This window comes from Camelus dromedarius, chromosome 23, assembly GCF_036321535.1.
Source record: "Camelus dromedarius isolate mCamDro1 chromosome 23, mCamDro1.pat, whole genome shotgun sequence".
Classification (NCBI taxonomy): Eukaryota; Metazoa; Chordata; class Mammalia; order Artiodactyla; family Camelidae; genus Camelus; species Camelus dromedarius.
The window spans coordinates 5148947-5170187 of NC_087458.1; the positions used below are offsets into that span (position 1 = coordinate 5148947).

The window sequence follows — 21241 nt, forward strand, 5'->3', positions numbered from 1 at the left end:
CTCCGCCTCCCCGAGGGGCGGCCCGAGAGCTCCCAGACCCTGGCGCCGTGAGAGGCCCAGGCCTGAGCCCTGCGGCGCCAAGGCCCCTCCATCAGGGGCCCCGAGGCCCGTCGGGGAGGTAAGGCCCGGACTACGCGCCGCGTCCTCCCGGAACGCGGAGGCTCCTCGGAGCAGTGGCCGCCGCGCCGGAGGTGGGGGCGTGCCGGGCGGGCAGCCCTTCGGCCTCCTGCGTGGCCCCTCACCCCCCTGGAGAAGTGCGGGTTGGGGGTGGTGCGTTTGGAAACAGCGACCGGCGCTGCCTCGGGCATGTGCCCTTGAGGCGCCGGTGCGCACAGCGTCCCCTGGCGCCCAGGGAAGTGGAGAGAGCCACTTCCGGGAAGAGGGGCGGGGCGCAGCCGGCTCAGCCGAGAAAGGCTGTTGGGGGCGTCGGAGGCCTGGAAAGAGTCCCTGGGGCACAGCTCACGCGGGCTGCTGGGGCGCATCCTCCTTCTGAGGCGACCAGAGTGAAGCGGGGCGGCCTGTGGGATCCAGAGCCCAGGACTGAGGTGGCGCCCGACTGAGTTGAGGGGAGGGCTGCTGGGCCCTCACACCTGCCCCGCAGGTGCGCTGGGGCTCCCCGGCACCGGGCGCACACCCTGGCTTGAGTTTTCCTATCAGTATTTTAATTTAAATGGGGTCGCAGCTTCACTTAAAACATTCACTTTAAAAGGCAACTATTCATCTCTAAAATGGTAATGGTGGTAGGTTCACCAAGGGATTGATGCCCGGATTAAATAAAACGAGAAAGTGCTTGGAACTGTGCCTGAGAGATGAGGGCTCGGTACGTGCCACTTACTGTTCTTAATGTAGTGGAAGTAGGTTCTGGGAAACGCTGGGACATGTGGTCCTTCAGAGGAGGTTTTAACTCTCCCTTCCGGGAACTTTTGGAAGCTCCTGATTTGTGGTCTAGGTTTCTGTTTCTTGTGTGTAGCCTGAGTGCCCTCACTGGCTGAGGGGAGAGGTTCCTTGTAACTCGGTTCTCCGCTGGAAATTCCTGTCGTTTTAAATGCTGAGATAGCTACTAAGTAGAGTTGCCAGCAGGTGGCCCCAGAACACCTGGGATGTGTTTGCCCATTTGGGTCCCCAGATTTCATGAGAGTTTAGGGTATCACTGCATTTTAGCAATTCTTGAGGGTGTAGGCAGGAGACCTTGGCTGCAGGGAGAATACGATTGATTTGTTACTGTAGTTTTTTTCTTCCACAAGATTGTGGCCGTTATTTGATTCATTCATATATTTATCCTTCAAATATTTGTTGGATGCCTACTCTGCTCCAGATGCTATCAGAGACTTGGTATACATCAGTGAACTAGAACAAAGACTCGTGCTGTCATGGAGCCTACATTCTAGCAGGCAGCAATAAAGATAATAGGTGAATTTTATAGGGTGTTAGAAGTGTTATGAAAAAGAAAAATATAAGCCAGAGAGTGTAGGGGTGGGTGGGGTTGTTGGATCGAGCAGATTACTGTATTGAATAGGGTGGCTAGGATAGGGCTCATCAGGGAGGCAGGATTTGAGCAAAGATTCAAAAGAAATGCAGTTAGCCAAGCAGAGATCTGGGTGAAGAGTGTTTTAGATACTATGAAAAATTTGGAGCAGTTGCAGTTACCCTTTTATAGATGAGATAATTGAGGCTCCGAGAGGTGAAATGACTTGTCTAAGGTCGACGGGAGTTTGCTGCAAAGTTGGTGTACTTTCCCCTCCTCATTTCTAGCCGCATCTCCCTTCACCAGATCACATTACCCTCTGTGTTTGCCAGGGTGATGGAGGCTTCTTGTAAAGATGCCACAGTACTTTGCTTGCTTAAGTGATGACTCAAGTTGTCTTGGCATATTTACTTTCATTGGGCAATACCAAACTCTGTTTGATCTTTCTTTGTTATGTAATCACTAAATATGTATCTGCTGAGTGCTGCGGAGGAGAGAATTGAGGCATGGCCCCTACACCTAAGGGACTAATAATCTGTCCATAAGCGTTTTAGGCTTTCGTTTCCTCTGTTTCGTCTCCTTTCCCTACTTCTCCCAAACAAGTCCACTGATGATCTCCGTCTACAGCTTACCCTTCGAACTGAGTCAGATTCTCAAACTTAGTCACCCAATCTTGGTGTCTAGGTTCCTGGACTCTCCCCCAGATTCCTTTTGTTGCCAGTTGATACGTGGTGCCCGGTTATCCCTCAGTCACGGGTCTGCACTCCCGCTACCTGTGTTGGACCAGTGTGAGACCAGGCTTACGCTTGTTCTCCACTCCTAGGCTTTGATTACATGTCTCACCTGGATCCTTAGTTACCCTCCAGAACTGTCTCCTTGCCACGTTTGTTTACAGCTGTAGAGATCTGTCCACTTGCTTGGAGGCTCTGTGTCTTCCTGTTAGAAATTGTGCCCTTTGCTCACTGTTCTTGGTCCCTCGAGTTGCCTTCCTGAGCCTGCGTCAGTTCTCTCAGCCTCTGGCCCTGAGAACGCTGGACATGTGCTGAATCCCCTTCCCTTTCTGCCCACACTTGCGTGAGGAGATTGTGGTACCCTGTGTAAAAATTCCTTGATGATGGCACTTGTGAAATAGCAGTGAAGGACAGAAGGCTGCATTTTCAGGTAGTTAATGTCTGAGAACTAGTATTTTAGAGGAGAGGGGAGCTTGGAAAGCCTGTAGTGGACAAAAATGAGTAATCCTGGTCTTGATCTACCTCTTCCCACCACCTCTTCCAAACACACCCTCTCCATTCCATTTAGGCTAATCTCATGTTCACCCCCACCCTGTTTTCACCCCGCATCTAGTCTACCTAGAGGGAGATACCAGGTCCAGATGAGATTATTTTGGGTAGAATGTACACATAATTCCTCTCTAAGTGTGGACATCCTAGAACTGAGGGTACACGTGCCTCTCTTGGTGTCAGCAACGTGACTGCAGGCCTTGTAGGGAGGCCCTTCAGTGCCGTGGAGGAGAAAATGGGGTTTGGCATGTCTTGGCATGAGTGAGGGGGCTGAGTGTCTCTTAGCCCAAAACGTCTGAAAGTTCCAGTTGCTCCTGTTCCCTTCCTGGATACTGGCCTCTCTTTCTCTTTACCATTCTGATCTCGTCACTTCTCTATTCTATCTCTAAAGATTTAAGTCTTAGGATATGGTTTTACCTTGTCCGTGTGGGTCCATCTGGACTGTCAACCTCAAATCTCTTCATATGTGGGCCCCTCTCTCCATTCATCCCTCAACACATTCCCAGAGCTGTTTCCAGAGCCAACACCAAATCCTGAACTGGAATTCTCTCTTGACAATGATCTCAGATGCCTCTATGTGCTCCCTCAGGTCATTTCACACATTCGGTGCCAACTTGATTTCCCAAGACTGCTTATTTTGCTGCCTGGCTGGCTTTGCTTTGCGATAATCTCTTTCATCATTCCCTTCCCCTTGGTGTGTCTGGCAGCTTGACTTCCAGTGTAAGGAGTCCTCAGTTCTCCTTCTTTTGTTTGTTGGCAACATCTAACACTCCTCTCTGATTGAACCCATAGTTCTGGGTTATTGGATTAGAAAGTTAGAGTTTGGTAGGATTTTTGAGGTGACTATCTCCTCACCTTAACTGAAAGCAGACTTTTCCTGAGTGACACGACTTTTCAGCAGTTCCAGTGCAGGGAACTCATTCTCCCTCGTGGGGTTGTGGCTGGAGATGGGCTCAGCTTGCCTTTGCTCACCACCCTGGCTCCTTTCAACGAGCATTCTTCCACTGATGCATGCACACTCCACCCTCTTTCCAACCTCATTGTTCCCTCAACCGATCTCCTTGCCCTATAACCATATTTAATGAGGACCTTGGCTCCTGTCTCTTTCCACCCTGGCTTTTGCCATCATTCTGGAAAACTCAACCAGCATCTTGGTGATGCATCGGGATCCTTCATTCTTATAGTCCATTGATTTCCACCTCCACCTCCCCTTTAGCCAGCCATTCAGTGGCTGCACCCTGAGCCTTGGCATCGTCTGGAACTGCTCCACCTCTGAATCCAGGACTCCTGAAGTTCCGCTTTCTGATCACACAGCATAGCCTTCTAAGTCTTCTATTCCCAGGTTCCTACTAAACTTAATCTTAAAAAATAAACACTGTTTTTACTTCGAGTAATTGCATGCCTGTCATCCAGAATTGATAGTAAAAAGTATTTTGTCATTTTTGCTTCAAGTCTTAATAAAAGGAATAAAACCTTACAGGTACATTTAAGTCTGCTGTGGTCTTCCCTCAAGTTCTGATCTCGTCCTCTCCGCGAAAGCAACCACTGACACAAATTTGGTGAGTGTGTCTGTGTATAAAATGTAATGATTTTTGGGCTTTAAAATCTACATAGTGTACTGCACCTGATTTAAAGCTTGATTCACTCATTGCTATGTTTAAAAATCAATATACACATAATAAATAGTCCATTCCTTTTAAATGCTCCATAACATTCCAGTAGAAGTGTGTAGTGCAGTTTATTTATCCGTTTCCTCATTCATCATTACAAACTGCTTAATCAAACACCCTTCCAAGTGTCCTCCCACACAGAGTAGTCCGTGCTGTGCTGTGGAACAGGCAGGGGCACAGCTAGCTCTGGCGCCTCTGTGTGAGGTAGGGAGGCTTCCTCTTTGCGTGGGCCTGTCCTCTGGACACAGAGCTTGGCAAGTGAAGGGCGCCTGGGGGAAGAAACAAGTACTCAGGTGGACGTAGCTTTGTGCTGGGGGTGGGTGGGTTCTTAAGTGGATGCGGATTGGATTTCTTGGACTTGCTCCCTGTGGGCACCTCTGGACAGTGGACAGACTTCACAGCTATAAGTGGTGTCTTGTGTTAAGAAGAAAAACTTTACAGAGTCACACCGCTGGGGTTCAAATTCTAGCTTTTGTGGCCATAGCTAATTACTGCATCACGGTGCCTCTCTCCTTATCAGTAAAGTGGGAGTGTGGCATTCTCTCTCTCATGGAGTAACTGAGAGGGCAATGTGTGGAAGTGTTTGCCATATTGTACGTTTTACATAAATGTTAGATCTTATTATCATACGTGTACATCTTCCTTTGAGGTAGTCGACTAGGAGTGGGACTGCTGGTTGGAAGGGTGTGCATTTCTAGAGTGAGCTTGTTCTTTATCCTGTCTTTGGTATTTCAGCCTGTCTGGTTCCCTTTTGCCTTCTTTCATATCTATCCTGAATTCCATCATCACCCTTTTGGAAGTTGGGCCCCAATCATGTTATAATGCCTCATGATCGTTGTCAGAAGTTGGTAAGCGTCTCAAAGAGGAGCAAACCAGGTCACCCAGATGGCTCCCCAAAGTGGGCAGAAGAAAAGGATTGATTGAGGGTGCAATCAGATGAGCTCCTCCTGCTGGGCCCGATGACTCCTCATGGTGACAGGGCCTCCACCTCCACTGAGAGTCATCACAGATAATAACTGTGAGTGGGCTGAGCCTGTTTCTCCCTCTCATTTCCTTCTTCACCTTGTCCTCCCCATCATGTCCCCCATGCGTACACTCCTTCAACCCGCAATCTGGTACAATAGTTACAGCTACTTGTTTCCTGTTACTTGCTTTTCTCTCACTGCTAATTCCTCTACATTATGCTTCTCATTTTCCTTAGTTCTGTTGCCAAGAAATGTCCCTGTATCCTTCACTCTTCCTTGGAAAACTCCCTGCAACCCCATGTTGTGCCAGACACCTGGTTTTCCATGACAGATCCAGCCACTCCTGGTGAAGTCAGTATGGGCTAGTGGATTGGGAACGAGTTGTGCAGTCAGCCCCATCTGACCTCCATCAGGGGTGAGCTGTGTGCCCTGGACTCATGGCTTACCTTCAAAAAACCTCAGTTTCCACACTAAAAAGTTTAAGGATCACTGCTTGAAAGAGTTGTGAGGTTAAAATGGGGTAAGTGACATGGAACTGATACATAGTTCCTAGTATATTCATGTTTTCCATATTTTTACCTGAAAAGCTGCTGCTGCGGCTAGCAAGGCTTGTCTTTATTACAGTAATGGAGTTAGAGGGAAACTTGACTGCAAATTATCCCTCCCTTCGTACACATCACTTTGGGCCCAGGAAAGTTCCTCTTAGAGTGTCTGCCTCTTCCTCCCATACCTGCAACCCTCATTAGGGTCATTCAGTGTCTGTGGACTCGCCACTTGTCCTCGCACCTGCCCTGCCAGTTCCAAACCTGCGATTAACCTCACTTGTGTTTGTTTCCACCTTATCTAAGATCCTAATCCTCTCTGAAGTCTTCTCTCATTCCTAGCTGAATCCTTCCTCAGACCCCTCAACAGGTACTTCGCACCTTTCCCACTCCTTTCAAGTCTCCCTCCCACCTCATCTTCGTTTTAGCAGGTCACTTTACCTCCTTCTTTGTAAGATGGTGGAGTATCTAAAAAAGGATTAGGAGTCCAGACTTGAGAAGAATGTTTCTTTGAGTAAATGACACAACAGACATTTAGAGGAAAAAAAGTTAAGAGGTTACCAAAGTTACAGTTAGTAGAGTTGTGGATCAAAGAGCAATTTCCCTGTGGGATTGATTATCTCACTTGTAGATGTCAGCATTGCAAAAGTCAGAGAGAAGCATTTTCACGTTGGGATTTGGCAATTTAGAGGAAGGGGCTCAAGGCTTCATTAATTGGAGGAAACTGTTTCTAGGTAGAATGTTCTTCTGTATTTTCAGCTTATCTCAGGGCGTAAAGATTTTTTTTCCCATCTCCAACTGTGGGATCTAATGTGCTTAGTCATAATAGTGGCTGGGCAAGGGGTCCAGTTTGCTTCATCATAGGGGCCAACAGATGTGAATTCTCTTAACTTCCATTCTTCTCAAAGGAGTTCATTGGATCACAATGGATGCAGGTTGCTGGGCCCCATCTCCTAGAAATTCTGAGAATTCAGACTCAGTGGATCTGGGGTGGAGCCCAAAAATTTGCTTTTTATTTCTGTTTTTACTTTTATTCTTGCCTTTGAGTACTTATTAACTTTGTTTCTGGTTTTTTTGTCTTGAAGTATAGTTGACTTACAGTATTGTGTTAGTTTCTGGTGTACAGCAGATTGATTCAGTTATACATATTCTTTTTTCATGTTCTTTTTCATTACAGGTTATTACAAGATATTGAATATAGTTCCATATGCTGTACAGTAGGACCTTGTTGTTCATCTATTTAATACATAGGAGTTTGTATCTGCTAATCTCAAACTCCTAATTTATCCCTCCCCTACCTTTCCCCTTTGGTAACCATAAGTTTGCTTCTATGTCTGTGAGCCTGTTTCTGTTTTGTTCTTTTGTTTTGTTTGTGTTTTGCTTTTTTGATGGTGGTACTGGGAATTGAACACCAGGACCTTGTGCATGCTAAGCATGCACTCTACCATTGAGCTATACCCTTCCCCTTCCATTTGTATCCTTTTTTAGATTCCACGTATAAGTGATATCATATGATATTTGTCATTCTCTGTCTGACTTACTTCCTTAATATGCTTATCTTTAGGTCTGTCCATGTTGCTGCAAATGGCATTATCTCATTCTTTTTTATGGCTGAGTAGTATTCCATTGTGTATATAGACCACATCTTCTTTATCCATTCATCTGTTGATGGACACTTAGGTTGCTTCCGTGTCTTGACTGTTGTCAGTAGTGCTGCTAGTGAACATTTTTGAATTAGAGGTTTTCTTCCGATGTATGCCCAGGAGTGGGATTACTGGATCATATGGTAACTCTGTTTTTAGTTTTTAAGGAACCTCCATACTGTTCTCCAAAGTGGCTGCACCAAACTACATTCCCACCAAAATTGTAGGAGGGTTCCCTCTCCACACCCTGTCCAGCATTTACCGTTTGTGGACTTTTTAATACTGGCCATTTGGACCCATGTGAGGTGATACCTCATTTTAGTTTTGATTTGCTTTTCTCTGATAATTAGCAGTATTGAGCTTTTTCATTTGCCTATTTGCCATTTGTACGTATCAGCACATCAGTGCCTGATGAGATTCATCGTCTGAATTGCACAACCGTCTGGTTCAGTCGTGAAACTCACCAGGGAGCTTCTGAAATTTTGGCTTCGTATAATTTTCACAAAAGGAAAAAGCATTCACTAGCCAGATTAATATAAACACCTAGTGTTTCTGACAGAGTATTTCTTACTGTAAATTAATAAGCTAGCATTCTCGTTTTCATACATTCATAGTCCCTGGTTAGTTTAGTTACAAAGAAACAGCTTTCCCGAGTCTAATCAACTCTGGGGCACTGACATCAGTGCATATCTGAGTCCACATAGAGGACCAAACCCTGGCCCTTTTTTCAAGACAACATCTCAACCTTACTCTTTGCCTCTTCTAAATTTTTAGAGTTTGGGAACAAGAAAATTATTCCAGTAAGAAAAAATAAAGAAATTTCAAATAAATGCTATTTGTATAGCTAAGCCAAATTTTTCATAGTGTTCCTCTTCTCCCTGTTATGACATCAGACTCTAAGAACCACAGTGTTTCACCTAAAAAAAGAGAACAGAAAGGGGTAGACTAACTGTTTGGGGCAGGATAGTGTCTCAGTAACGTGTCCAGGATCTGAATCCCATTGCTGAAATTAAACAAAGTCAGTCTTTTTCTGTGCACTCAGATGTGATAAAGCTCTGGGAGACAGACTCATAGTAAGCAAAGTTTTCAGGGTCCAGTTTATTAACAAAAGTAGATATGCATCGAGAACAGGAACCGGTTATCTAGCATGTTGAGGGTACAGACAGGCTCTGACTTAACACTTTGGCTTACACTTTTTGGACTTTATGATGGTGCAAAAGTGATGCACATCAGGAAACTGTACTTTGAATTTAGATCTTTTCCTAGTCTGGCAGTATGCAGTACAATACTTTCCCTTGATGCTGGCCAGTGGCAGCGAGCCACAGCAACCAGTCAGCTGTGCAGTCACAGGGGTAAACCACTGATATACTTAAACCACTCTGTTTTTCGCTTTCAGTACAATATTCAATATATTACATGAGATATACTACAATTTATTATAAAATAGGTTTTGTTTTAGATGATATTGCCCAACTAAGGACTAATGTAAGTGTTCTGACCATGTTTAAAGTAGGCTAGGCTAAGCTGTGATGTTCGGTAGGTTAGGTATATTAAATGCATTTTCAATTTAACATATTTTAACCTTACAATGGTTTTATTGGAACGTAACCCTCATCGTAAGTTGAGGAAGATCTGTATTCTTTGTAGGGGCAGGAAACTTTTCCTTTCTTCCCTTCTGGGTGCTTTGGCTAGCCTAATAAGTAAATTGATTTAAGACAGATTAACTTGAGAAAAATTTAACTTCATACCTGTAAGAGTTCCAAAAAAATTGAGACTCAAAGACAGTCAGGCAGGTAAGGCTTATATGCCATTTTGAGCTAAGGAAAAGTGGGTAGGGGACTTCAGAGGGGAGGAAGACAATTCACAGGAGGATGAGAAGAGCAAACAATTGGTAAGCACGTGTGTGCCACGCCATGTGGTTATGTCTTTCTGATATAAAAAGTTATCTCTGTTAATAGTTCTGATCCTGGTACAGGCCCCCGATATAAACTCCTTTAGACAGTTGAGGGAGAGGCAAAACGAGAAAACAAAAAACATCCCCAAAACAAAACTCTTCTTCAGTCTGCTAGGCCTTGATTGCCTTCAGCTCAAAATAATACATATGCCAAATTTTGAGGTGTTGTATTCTGCCTGCCCCATGACTATCTCATTAATGTTAACTGCTGTATAGCATTCTAGTATACAGATACGTCACAATGTACTTATCCATTCTTCTGTTGAACTTTTAAGTTATTTGCGACATTTTCTGACTCTTGTGTTGGCTGCCAGGTTGCTTCTTAGTTGTTACCAACTTAGACCTTCGTTGCTCTATATCCTTCCCAACACTAGGTATTGCCAGAATTTTGTTTTTTTCTAACCCAATGGGTTTGTAATGGTATTTCATTGTATTTTAATTTTATGTTTCCCTGAGCATTGTTCTAAAAATGCACTAGGCTGTTCAGATTTCTGTTTTGGTGAGCTTTCTTTCCATAAGTTTGCTGTTTTTTTCCTAATTTAATATTTATAAGTTCTTTGTATATTCTGGCTATTAATTATTTGTTGTTTATAGGCCTTGCAGAAGTTTTATCCTACTCTGTGGCTGGCCTTTTTTTGCTTTTGTGAGTGTCTTTTGATTTATAGGCATTTATAATTTAAATAGGTCTGTTCTGGATGTTCCATTGCTTTATATGTCTTTTTTACAACAGTTTCCCATTATCTTAAATAATATAACTTTGTAATACAGTTTGATAACTGATAAGATAGCATTACTCCTCATTTATCTTAAAAATTGTTCTGGCCATTTTTGATTCTTCAAGCTTTTATATGAATTTTAGAATTATTGTATCAAATTTCACACAAAGGCTTGGGGAGGTTTTAAACAAAATCAACTTTATTGTGGTATAATTTACATGTGATAAAATACACCATTTTAAGTATCCTATTCTATGAATTTTGACAAAAATATACATCAGTGTAGAATTAAGTCCGTCACCTTGGACTGTTCCATTGTGTTCATCTTTCCAGCCAGTTCATAAGTTCTTAAGTTCTATTCCCCACCCTAGACAACCACCGATCTACTTTCTATTTTTTTATACTTTGAAGTTTGCCTTTAGTAGTTTCATATAAATGGAATTGTGTGATGTGTACTTTTTTTGTGTCTGGCTTCTTTTGATCAGTATAATGTTTTTGAGGTTCATTCATGTCATGTATATGAGCAGTTCATTCCTTTCTCTTTGCTAAGAAGTGTTACGTTGTATGGCTATACAATTTGTGTATCTGTTCATTGGTTGTGGGCATTTTGGTTGCTTTAAGTTTTGGTTATTATTATTAAGGCTGCTGTGAACATTCATGTACAAATCTTCATGTGGACATTTGTTTTCATTTCACCTGGGAGTAGAATTGCTGGGTCATATACTCATTTTAAGAGAAGTTGACACACTATTTTTCGAAGTGAGTATCATTTTACTTTCCACCAGTAGTATCAACACTTGGTATTGCCCGTATTTTTAATTTTGGCCATTCTAATGTGTGCATAGTAGTATCTCATGTTTTAGTTTGCATTTCTCACATGACTAATGACATTGAGCATCTTTTCATGTGCTTGCTGGCCATTTGTACATTTTGTCTGGTAAATGTCCAATCAGATCTTTTGCTCATTTTAAATTGAATTGTTTGTCTTATTTTGGGGTTTAAAAAAATCTTTATATATTCAGAGTTGTTTGTGAAGGACAAGGCCTTGAAAAATAACTATTTGAATTAGTTTCTAGTCTGACCACCTGTGTGTGAGAGTGAGATGAAGCAGAGATGAGACAAATGTCGTTATTTGATTACCAGTATTTATTGCTAGTTTTAATGAAGTTCAGTTATTTGAATCCAAAGACTTGAAACAAATATACTACAGTCAAACTAAGTAACTATAAAGCAGTGGCAGAAAAGGTTTTGTTCCATCTCTCTAGAAATGATATTTTCCTATGAGGAAAGGCCAGTGAACTACAGAAGTAGTTTGGAGCCATTGTATTTTCATCCTATTGCTCGTCTGAATTTTTTAACCTGGAGAAAATTTTAGGGGTAGGGGTCAAGATCTTTCTTGCTGAAACCAAGTCAGAGCCCACATATGGATCCTTTAATCCTGAACTAATTCATCCCTGCCCTTTAAGAAATAATGCTCTCACTCACAGGTTAGGGAGAAGTACCTGGTGCCACTTTTTAATGCCTCTTGTTAATTTACTGATTAAAGGTGCGCTGAAGAATAGGGGCTTGGTGGTTTTGATAAGCAAAGAAAAAACTACCAATGCTGCATCTTTGCTTTTAGGGTCTTCTCCTTTCTGCCACCATCCATCGTGAGGCACACAAAAAACTATGGTCCACGTTGCTGTAAGACAAGCTTTGGCGCCAGAACTGGTAATGCATTTATAATTTTTTGCTCTTTAGAGATGAAAGATTATCTTTGGACTCATATGATGAGTAAGAAGCTCTCAAAAAGACACCTCAACTAAACCTCAGGCTTCTTAAATGCTTTGCATAATTCTTCCAAATTTATTCCCACACATTATTTATTCAACTCAGTATTTGCTAACAAAGTAGCCCCCATACCCTACATTCTTTGGAAGGAACCCAATAACAAGGAAATAAATATAGTTACATGGTTAAAAGGAAAAGTTACATCGACTGTTAGAAAGAAGTTTCATAATGAATTGCTTGTATGCAGTTTCATATTTCTTAAACTGCTACTTGATTTCTATTATTATTTATATTATATATATATAAATATATGTTATTATATATTATTTATTATTGTATATCTTAATTTCTATTTATTATTCATTCCTCGAATTAGCACCTCTGCTCTTGGACATATTTGTAGAGTGGAGTGCTGCTACAGAAACTGTGGGAATTTGAGTTTGTATGACCCCCTCCATGGTTACCTCCTTCTCTCTGGTAACAATAGCCACCTTGTCTATTATCCTCCTTGCAGATTAACAATGTGTTGGTAGTGTTGGAGCTAGACAGTTCATAGGAGGGTGTAGATTGTCCAAAGTCACAACTTGAGGAGCTTTCTACTTGTCTAGAACTGCTTCCTGATTGGCCTTCATTACAATTGGAATGGCTATAGCAAGATTCCAACTGGCCCTGGCTTTGTTGCCTACATGTTCTTGATTGTCTGTGAATACTCTCATTTTCATCAGACTTGCCACTCAATGGGCTGCAACTCCTACTTCTTTCTTTTTGGCTATATCCTAACCACTCCTGGCTATTTCTTGATTGATTAGGGGTTGAGCCCACTTTGGGTCTACTGTCCTCACCATGAGTTCCACTTGAACTTGACCTACAACTCTCTTGTAATTCATGTTGCTCATAGCTAGAACATTGACCAGATCCAGAACCACATTGTCCAGAGCTAGATGACTGACATGAGCCAGTCCTGTATTGTTCAGAATTAGAACACTGGCCCAAGCCAGATCCATGTTGACTCTGGGTAGAACACTGAGATGAGACAGACCCATGGTGGCCATAGCTAGAAGACTGACCTGATCCAGATGTATGTTGACCAAAGCTTGATGACTGTCCTGAAGCAGAACCATGTTGTCTGTAGCCAGAGGATTGACCATATCTGGCTTCATGTTCTCCAGAGCTTGGTGACTGACCTAAGCTAGATCCATGCTCAAAGGCAGAAGATTTTCCTGAGCTAGTCTCATGTTGACCAAAGCCAGAAGAGTGACCTAATCCAGACCCATGATAGCCATATGTAGAGGACTGACCAGAGCCAAAACGATGTTGCCTGTGGCTTGAAGATTGGCTTGATCCAGACCTTTGTTGGCCATAGCTCGAAGATAGACCTGAGCCAGATCCATGCTGACCGTAGCTGAAAGACTGTCCTGAGCTTGATCCATGATGACCATAGCTAGAAGACAATCCTGAGCTAGAACCATGCTGGCCACAACTGGAAGACTCACCTGAGCCAGACCTGTGTTGGCCATAGCTAGACTGACCTGATCTAGACCTTTGTTGTCCAAAGCCAGAGGATTGACTTGAAGGAGAACCATGTTTTCCATGCCTAGAAGGTTGACCATACCCAGATTGGTGTTGTCCATAGCTTGATGACTGACCTAAGCCAGACCCATGCCAACCAAAACCAGAAGACTCTCTTGAGCTAGAACCATGCTGACCAAAGCTTGAAGATGGACCTGAGCTAGACCCGTGTTGGCTATGGCTAGAAGACTGACTTGAGCCAGACCCATGTCGACTGTGGCTAGAAAACTGACTTGTGCCACATCGACTTGAGCCAGACCCATGTCGGCTGTGGCTAGAAGACTGACTTGAGCTATGTTGACTTGAGCCACATTGACCATAGCTGGAAGACTGACCTAAGTTATATCTACGTTGGCCACAGCTTGATGAATGTCCTGCAGTAGAACTGTGTTGTCCATAGCTAGAGGATTGACCTAAGCCAGATCTCTGCTGATTAAAGCCAGAAGACTCTCCTGAGCCAGACCCATGTTGCTGAAATCCAGAAGACTGACCTGATCCTGTACTGTGTTGGCCATAGCTAGAAGACAGACCTGAGCCTGACACAGGTTGACCATAGCTGGAAGACTGTCCTGAGCTAGATTCATGCTGACCACAGCTGGAAGACTCACCTGAGCCAGACCTGTGTTGGCCATAGCCAAACTGACCTGATCTAGACCTTTGTTGTCCAAAGCCAGAGGACTGACCTGAAGGAGAACCATGTTTTCCATGCCTAGAAGATTGACCATACCCAGATTGGTGTTGTCCATAGCTTGATGACTGACCTAAGCCAGACCCATGCCAACCAAAACCAGAAGACTCTCTTGAGCTAGAACCATGCTGACCAAAGCTTGAAGATGGACCTGAGCTAGACCCATGTTGGCTATGGCTAGAAGACTGACTTGAGCCAGACCCATGTCGACTGTGGCTAGAAGACTGACTTAGGCCATGTCGACTTGAGCTACATTGACCATAGCTGGAAGATTGACCTGAGTTAGATCCATGCTGGCCACAGCTTGATGAATGTCCTGCAGTAGAACTGTGTTGTCCATAGCTAGAGGATTGACCTAAGCCAGATCTCTGCTGATTAAAGCCAGAAGACTCTCCTGAGCCAGACCCATGTTGCTGAAATCCAGAAGACTGACCTGATCCTGTACTGTGTTGGCCATAGCTAGAAGACTGACTTAATCCAGACCTATGTTGGCCATGATTAAGAGACTGGCTTGATCCAGAACTCTGTCGGCTGTAGCTGGATGACTGACTTGAGCCAGATCCATGTTGACTACACCTAGTGGACTGACCTAAGCTAGATCCATGTTGGCTACAGCTTGGTGACTGTCTTGAGGTAGAACTATGTTGTCCATAACCAGAGGATTGACCTAAGCCAGATCCATGTTGGGTGCAGCTGGAAGACTGTCCTGAGCCTGACCTGTGTTGGCCATAACTGTATATCTCACCCGAACTTGAACTAGAACAATATCTTTGTTGTTCACAGTTTCCTGAGTGATACTCTTCATTTGATTCTTGCCATCTCTGTTGAGAGGGCTGGCCTGAGCCAAAGCCATGACCACAACCAGTGGGCTCATTTGAATCTGACCAGTGGTCTTGTCCTCCACAACTGCCTGAGCTGAATCCGTGATCCTGCTTACTAGGGGACTGGCATGATTTCTTCTTATGTTGCCTATTCCCTAAAGATTCATTTGAGTCAGACCAGTGTTGGTCAGAATTGAAAGACTGATCCTCTAAGTGGCACACACGCCCTTGTGTTCCACAAGTGCTGGACTGATTCGCTGACTTTGATCTTGTTCTAGAGTTACTTAAATGAGAATAACCAGCTTCTTCACTCCTAGACCTTTCATGTCGATGAGAGCCATGCTTGTTTTTCTTACTGTCCTTGAAGTGGCCTGAACTTGACTCTCTCCTTCTATCCTCAGAGCTTTGCCTATGCTCAGAACTATATAAGCTTCCTTGATGCTGCGTCCTTCTGGATCTGGACCCAGGCCTGTGTTTAATGCTTCCACTGGAGCCCCGGGAATAGGAATCATGCTCGCCTTCACTCCAGCTTGAATGACTAGATGATTCTTGCCCTTCCTCCTCCCCTTCTGTTTTCCTCAGTTCCTCTTGGTGCCGGTGACTCTGATCTCTTTGCTTTGACCCTGAAGCTTGGCAGTAATCTTTGCCGATGATTTTATTACAAGCCCGAGCCAGCTTGAATATCATCAAAAGGTACTCAGTAAAGTCAACTTTCTTGTTGTGGTCTTTATCCAAATTTTGCATGATGATATCTACAGTGTCTGGATCATCTGGATTCTGTATAGGGACAAGGTACAAAGGGCAGCTCTGTCAGTATGCAGCACGCTCCAAGCTAACCATTTGAAGGAAGGCTATAGAAATGTGAATGCTTAAGTGGAGCTTACTTAAGTGGAGCTCAATCTCATAGTCCTTTGGGCTGGACTGCCCTATCCTGAGCAGATAGAGAGAAAGGAATAGGCAATGAATAGTGCAGTGAGAAATAGCTAGAAGAGGGATGCAGCTGGAAGATGACAGGGAACAAGGGAATTAATTATTTTTTAAGGAACGGGTCAAATATGAATGATTAGCTAATTTATAAATAATAATTTTGGATACTTTCATTAATTATATATAGGTTTTCATTATTCATCCAGCTTTTAATTATTTAGCTGATTGATTAACTCACTCAACAAAGATTTATTGTGCACCTATTACCTGCCTAGCATTGAGTCAGGTTAGGGATAAAGCAATGAAAAAGTTTGGTTCCTGACAAAATGGAGCTTAAAGTTTACTGGGTAAAACACACCAACTTAAAAGTACCGTGTACTGTGATAATGTTTCTATGAGAAACATTACACCAGAGGACAACCACTGGGGATTCAAGGATAGTTAATGAGAGGAAGTGATATCTTTTGAATGATGGGTTGGAGTTAGCCAAATAGAGGGGTAGGAAAAGAGGGAGGGGAGCAAAAGATTGTTGCAGGCAGAGGGAACAATATGAACAGAGAGCTGGAGGGGAGAAGAAGCATGACTTATACACAGAACTGAGAGATCCAGGATTGCTAAGTAGAGCATCTCAGCAGTTAAGAGATATGGCTAGAGAGAGGAATAGAGACCAGATCATGCCTTTTAAGTTGTGTCAAGGAACTTTGGAGTTAATTTAAGAGCTGGGAACTGTTGAAGGATTTTGAGTTGAGTTCTGAAATGATTAGATTTGCATATAATGCTGAGATTGGAAGTAGAAGGTGGCCTGACCCAGAGGACTAGCATGAGTGATGGAGAGGAATGAACTGTTTTGAGAGACTCTTGGTGAATTCTTTGGAGGTTGGGGGTGGAGGAAACTGCTGAAAGAAGAAGTCAAAAATAGCATGACATGATGCCTTGGTCCAATAGGAAGAGAGAGTTTAGAGAGGAAGAAGGTGAGTTTTGTACCTGACACAGTGAATTTAAGACATCTATAAGGATCCAGATAAAACTGTTCAGTAGGCAGCTTAGTTTAATGAATTGAAGACCAAGAGCTAGATCTAAGTTTACAAATATTTATCTCCTGAGCCAGCATTTTAGGGTGGTGGTCACCCCATTTTATGATTTAGGAGTAAGACACTAAATTCTAGAGCTCAGAGGCCTTATAGTGTAGTAACCCCAGAAATGGGCAGTGCTCAGGATGTTCTGGGCTGAAGGATGAAAGAAAGGGAAGAAGATACATTTCACCTACTTTGCAGTTTTTCTGAGGACCCACTTAGTTCACATAGGACATTAATCAATCTATGGATTTTTTTCTATTGTTTAGTAGAATCACTTTTGTCAGTCATGTTATGGAAACATTTATGGGTCAACTTTTGATCTTATTTCAAGCATTTGCTAAACCCTGTTCTCTATCACCAAGTAGGAGAAATCCTCTAGGCGTTTGACATATATGACAAAAAGGTAGGAAGGGCTGACAAAAAGAATTGCAGCTGTCTTCAGTCCTGACATGAAGTTCTTACCTTCAGAATTTGATGAAACTCATTTTCCAAAAGTTCTTTCAGTTCTGCCTTGTTCAACATGTCACACTCCCCATCCTGGGTGGCATATTGGTAGAAAAGATCAATGACGGTGACAATGCTTTGCAGGAGTTTAGGCATCTTTTTGTAAATTCAGTTAACCTAAAGGGGAAATAAGAACAGAGACACATCTGTTAGTGTCCTTTTTTCTTGCTTAAATAAACAGTTTGAGTCATTTTTAATAATAGCTCATTATTAGTCAGCCATGATTAATTTCATCCTATCATAACCAAGAACCAATTCAGAGTTGAAGGACTTGTTCAAGCCATGTAGCAAGAAAGTGATGTAATTAGGGACAGGGTCTATGCTCTTTTCCGATTTCTGAATGAAGGTAGCAGCAATGACTTTCTGTTCTGGGCTCCCTGCCCATCATTTTAAGAACTTTAAATTCTGGAGCTGTAGGAATCCTAGGTGCACCAGTCCATCACTTTTTCAGTTCCTCTCTAGGTTCCAGCCATCACACTGGGGAGGGACAGGTCACTCATCTACATGCCTGCCTGACTCCAACTGAGGGGCACCAGGCTCAACTGGACGCTCAAGATTCAAGGCCAGAGAAAGTAGACAAAGTAGGCAAAGCCAAGCACAGGCCTGGGCATGAGCCAGGGGCAGTGGCTGTGAGGCTCTGCTCCTGTTTTCATTCTGTAAGCAGCGGCTGACCCTCAGGCTTTACTGATTACACATCAGAGAGAAGAAGCTGAGAGCACAGGAGGCAGCCTGCCTGGTTGATAATGAGAGCCTTGTGATCTTTAAGGAAATGACCCTGAAGAAGGGGGGTACTACCAGTCCCAGTTATCTCTTCATTTTCCTTCTCAATAAAATTAAACTTATACCAAAGTTCCCCAAAGTATATATGTTAAAAAGAATCCTGGTATCCAGAGCCTCTTTGCCTTAGAGCACATCTGGGACTCATAATTTGTAGCCCTAAGTCCTCTGCTCACTTACCTAGTTCACCAGAGGAACAAGTCGGATGGACTGAAGCAGCTTACAGGGCACTGATGGTTGGGATAGTGGCCTTTTTATAGAGGGAGTAATGGTCCACTTTAGGGAGGAGCTGCTCTGTTTGAGATGTCCTAATTCACTCGTGAGCAAGCCCAACTCTGCCTCCGCCTCCACCTCCATCTCTATCTCTCAGGTGTTTACCTTCTCACTTCCTTACCTGTTCACCTGAGATTGCATTAGCAGTTCCCAAATCTGGGCTGGTACCAACCACACCTTGCCAGTCTCTGGACACTGAAATGAAGGACATCTTTACTATAAACAAGGTGTGTAGCATAATGCATTGATAACGAATTATGAGGACTTCAACTGAAGTTGAATGGATTGTGTGCAGGAGCATCAGGGACTAAATGTCAAAGAATCATGGAATCTGATGTTTGAAAGGAACCCTAAAGGTTATTTAGTCACATTCTCTTTTGTAAACGAAATTTTCTTATACAGGATTCCAGCCAAGGTGTCACCCATGATTTTATTGGCTTTTGGAATGGATAATGGCTGCCAAGGCCCTCTTGTCTCTTTATCTAACTGTTTAGCAGACCTTGGTGGCCATTCATCAATGTAGCTTTCATTCAGCCACCATCTAACCGTGTGAAGAAATCCGTGCTCTTTAGCGTGGTATCCGAGGCTCCCCATGATATGGGCTCTGGCCTCTCTACAGCCACATCTCTTCACTCCATTTTCCTCTTTGTGCTCCACCAGTAATCAACCACTGAAACTGTCCTGAATATACCATACTATTTCATTTTGTGGGGGGGGATTTTTTTTCTCATTATTTGCCTAGAAAACTCCTATTCATTCCTAACAACCACGAAATCTCTCCTGAGTGATTTGAGGGAGAGTTACAATTGTGCCCCTTATTCATAAGGAATTATCTGTGAGGACCTTGCTCTGCACTCCCTCTGTTGTGAACATATAGCACAAATCTCATTGAAGCCGAGTGAAGTCACAGAGACTTAAAACTTGTGCAATATGATCATTAAGATTTGGGAAGGAGTGGTAGCAACTATTGGGAAATGATAAATTATATGACTCCAGATTCAAACATTATTAGGCTATATGTTTTCTTCTGAGAATTACCCAGAGAGCTGCAAAGTCAGTATCCATTCTGTGTTTTCTTTGGATGCCTGGTTTGGGCCAGGTTGTCATGCTTCATCAGAGGTGTGACTGGGACTGTGGGAGCACAGAGGAGGTGGAACTTCCTGAGTGAGGGGTAATTTCCTGGAGGAGCCCGCTGTTACCACAGAGGGAAGAAAGGGTTGTGGGTGAAGACTGTTCCAGGTGAGACATGGTCTTGGGGCCACTGCTCTCCTATAGGAGGGACTGGCACACTTTTTGTGTAAAGGGCCAGGTAGTAAATATTATAGGTTTGTGGGCCGGTTGGGGTTTGTTGTAACTACTCAGCTCTGCTCTTGTAGCATGAAAGCATTGGTAGATGATTTGTCAACAAATGAGCATAGCTGTGTTTCAGTAAAACTTACTGATTGACATGACCCTTAAATCTCATAATTTCACATGTCACAAGTTTTTTTTTCCCCAGTTCTTTTAATATATAGACAACATTCTTGGCTTATAGGACATACAAAAATTGGTGATGCCCTAGATATGACCTGTGGACTATAGTTTGCCATTCACCCATTGGCTCTCTTCTATATTTGCTTGTCAGGAAGATTTGCCAGGAGAGGAGAATCTCAGAGGGAAGAGAAGAGCTAGGAGTGTGGGACGTCAGAACCACTAATTGTTGTGAGAGAGAAAAGCCTGCACGTCTGTGAATGTCAGTGAATGTGAGGTGGTAAGAAAGGGAACACAACAAGGGACCATAAAAGGGAGGTGAATTTTGAAACATCTGCGTTGGCTGAAAATGCAGTGAGGTCTTTGTGAGGCTGACTGAAAATGCAGTGAGGTCTTTGCAAAGTAATTGAATTTATTTTCAGGGATATTAAAGAAACTTGCATGTATCATATAAACAGTTTTAATCCTATCAAGGCTTTATTTTCTGAATATCCTCCAATATTACCAACAAACCAGAATTTGGTTGAGCTTTATTTCTTGGTTTGTGTCATGAAATCAAGAGGCATGTTGAGTGTGCATTTGACTTCTTGTCTACCTTTTGAGAATTACTAAAGTTACAGTCAAATTAGAATGTCAAAAATGTTTTTTCCAAAACTGAGATTCATTATTTTACCAGAGTATATGCTCCACATTAACAGGGTGGAAATGAAGTTCCCCCTCATCAGTTTGGTTAGTGATTTTCCCCATAGAGATGACAGTGTTCAGGAGAAGAGATTTCTTAAGGTATGTGACATGTTCTAGGTTTTTCAGTGCCGTATGTGTTGGCAGAAGAAAGGAAATTACATTCCCCTTTATGCCAAACACAGTGCTTTGTGCCTGTATGTATATCATTTTGTTAATCCTCCCAACAAGCATATGATGTGGGTATCAGTACTCCATTTTGCAGATGAGAAAACTGAGGCTCAGGGAAAATATGTAACTTTTTAAAAGTCACTTAGTTATTAAGTGGAGAAGACAAGATTTAAACTCAAATCTGCTTCTTCTTGAGAATAGGCAGGGAATAGGGGACTATTCGTGTCTTGGAAGAGGAAGGCTTTGGGGGCCAGTTCTGGAGGAATGGAATTGTATGGA

General features: G+C 43.0%; 1 protein-coding gene and 1 long non-coding RNA gene across 4 annotated transcripts in view; one reads left to right on the plus strand and one right to left on the minus strand.

Annotated features, from left to right (window-relative positions):
* The first annotated feature begins 21 nt into the window (after window positions 1–21).
* The window catches only part of LOC135318971 (uncharacterized), a 144418-nt gene continuing 123198 nt past the window's right edge, over window positions 22–21241 (plus strand). For 2 of the 3 annotated variants that reach the window (XR_010377458.1, XR_010377459.1), the window contains exons 1-2: window positions 22–118; window positions 4226–4304. This is a non-coding gene — a long non-coding RNA (uncharacterized LOC135318971). Of the gene's footprint in view, window positions 119–151; window positions 602–4225; window positions 4305–21241 lie in introns of those variants that run through there. The other variant, XR_010377460.1, reaches the window with a different exon arrangement.
* LOC105093907 (hornerin) lies at window positions 12343–17686 on the minus strand. Its single transcript, XM_031436320.2, has 2 exons — window positions 17549–17686; window positions 12343–15860 (listed from the first exon to the last, which is right to left on the minus strand). The coding sequence occupies exons 1-2, from the start codon at window positions 17684–17686 to the stop codon at window positions 12378–12380; spliced, it is 3621 nt and encodes a 1206-aa protein (XP_031292180.1). The 3' UTR covers window positions 12343–12377.

What these genes read in the sequence shown, in the direction of transcription:
- LOC105093907 (XM_031436320.2), bottom strand. Translation starts at nt 17,686, where the DNA reads ATGCCTAAACTCCTGCAAAGCATTGTCACCGTCATTGATCTTTTCTAC. An exon ending in AGTTTCATCAAATTCTGAAG is followed by an intron (nt 15,861 to 17,548) that starts GTAAGAACTTCA and finishes GTCCCTATACAG; the next exon opens with AATCCAGATGATCCAGACAC.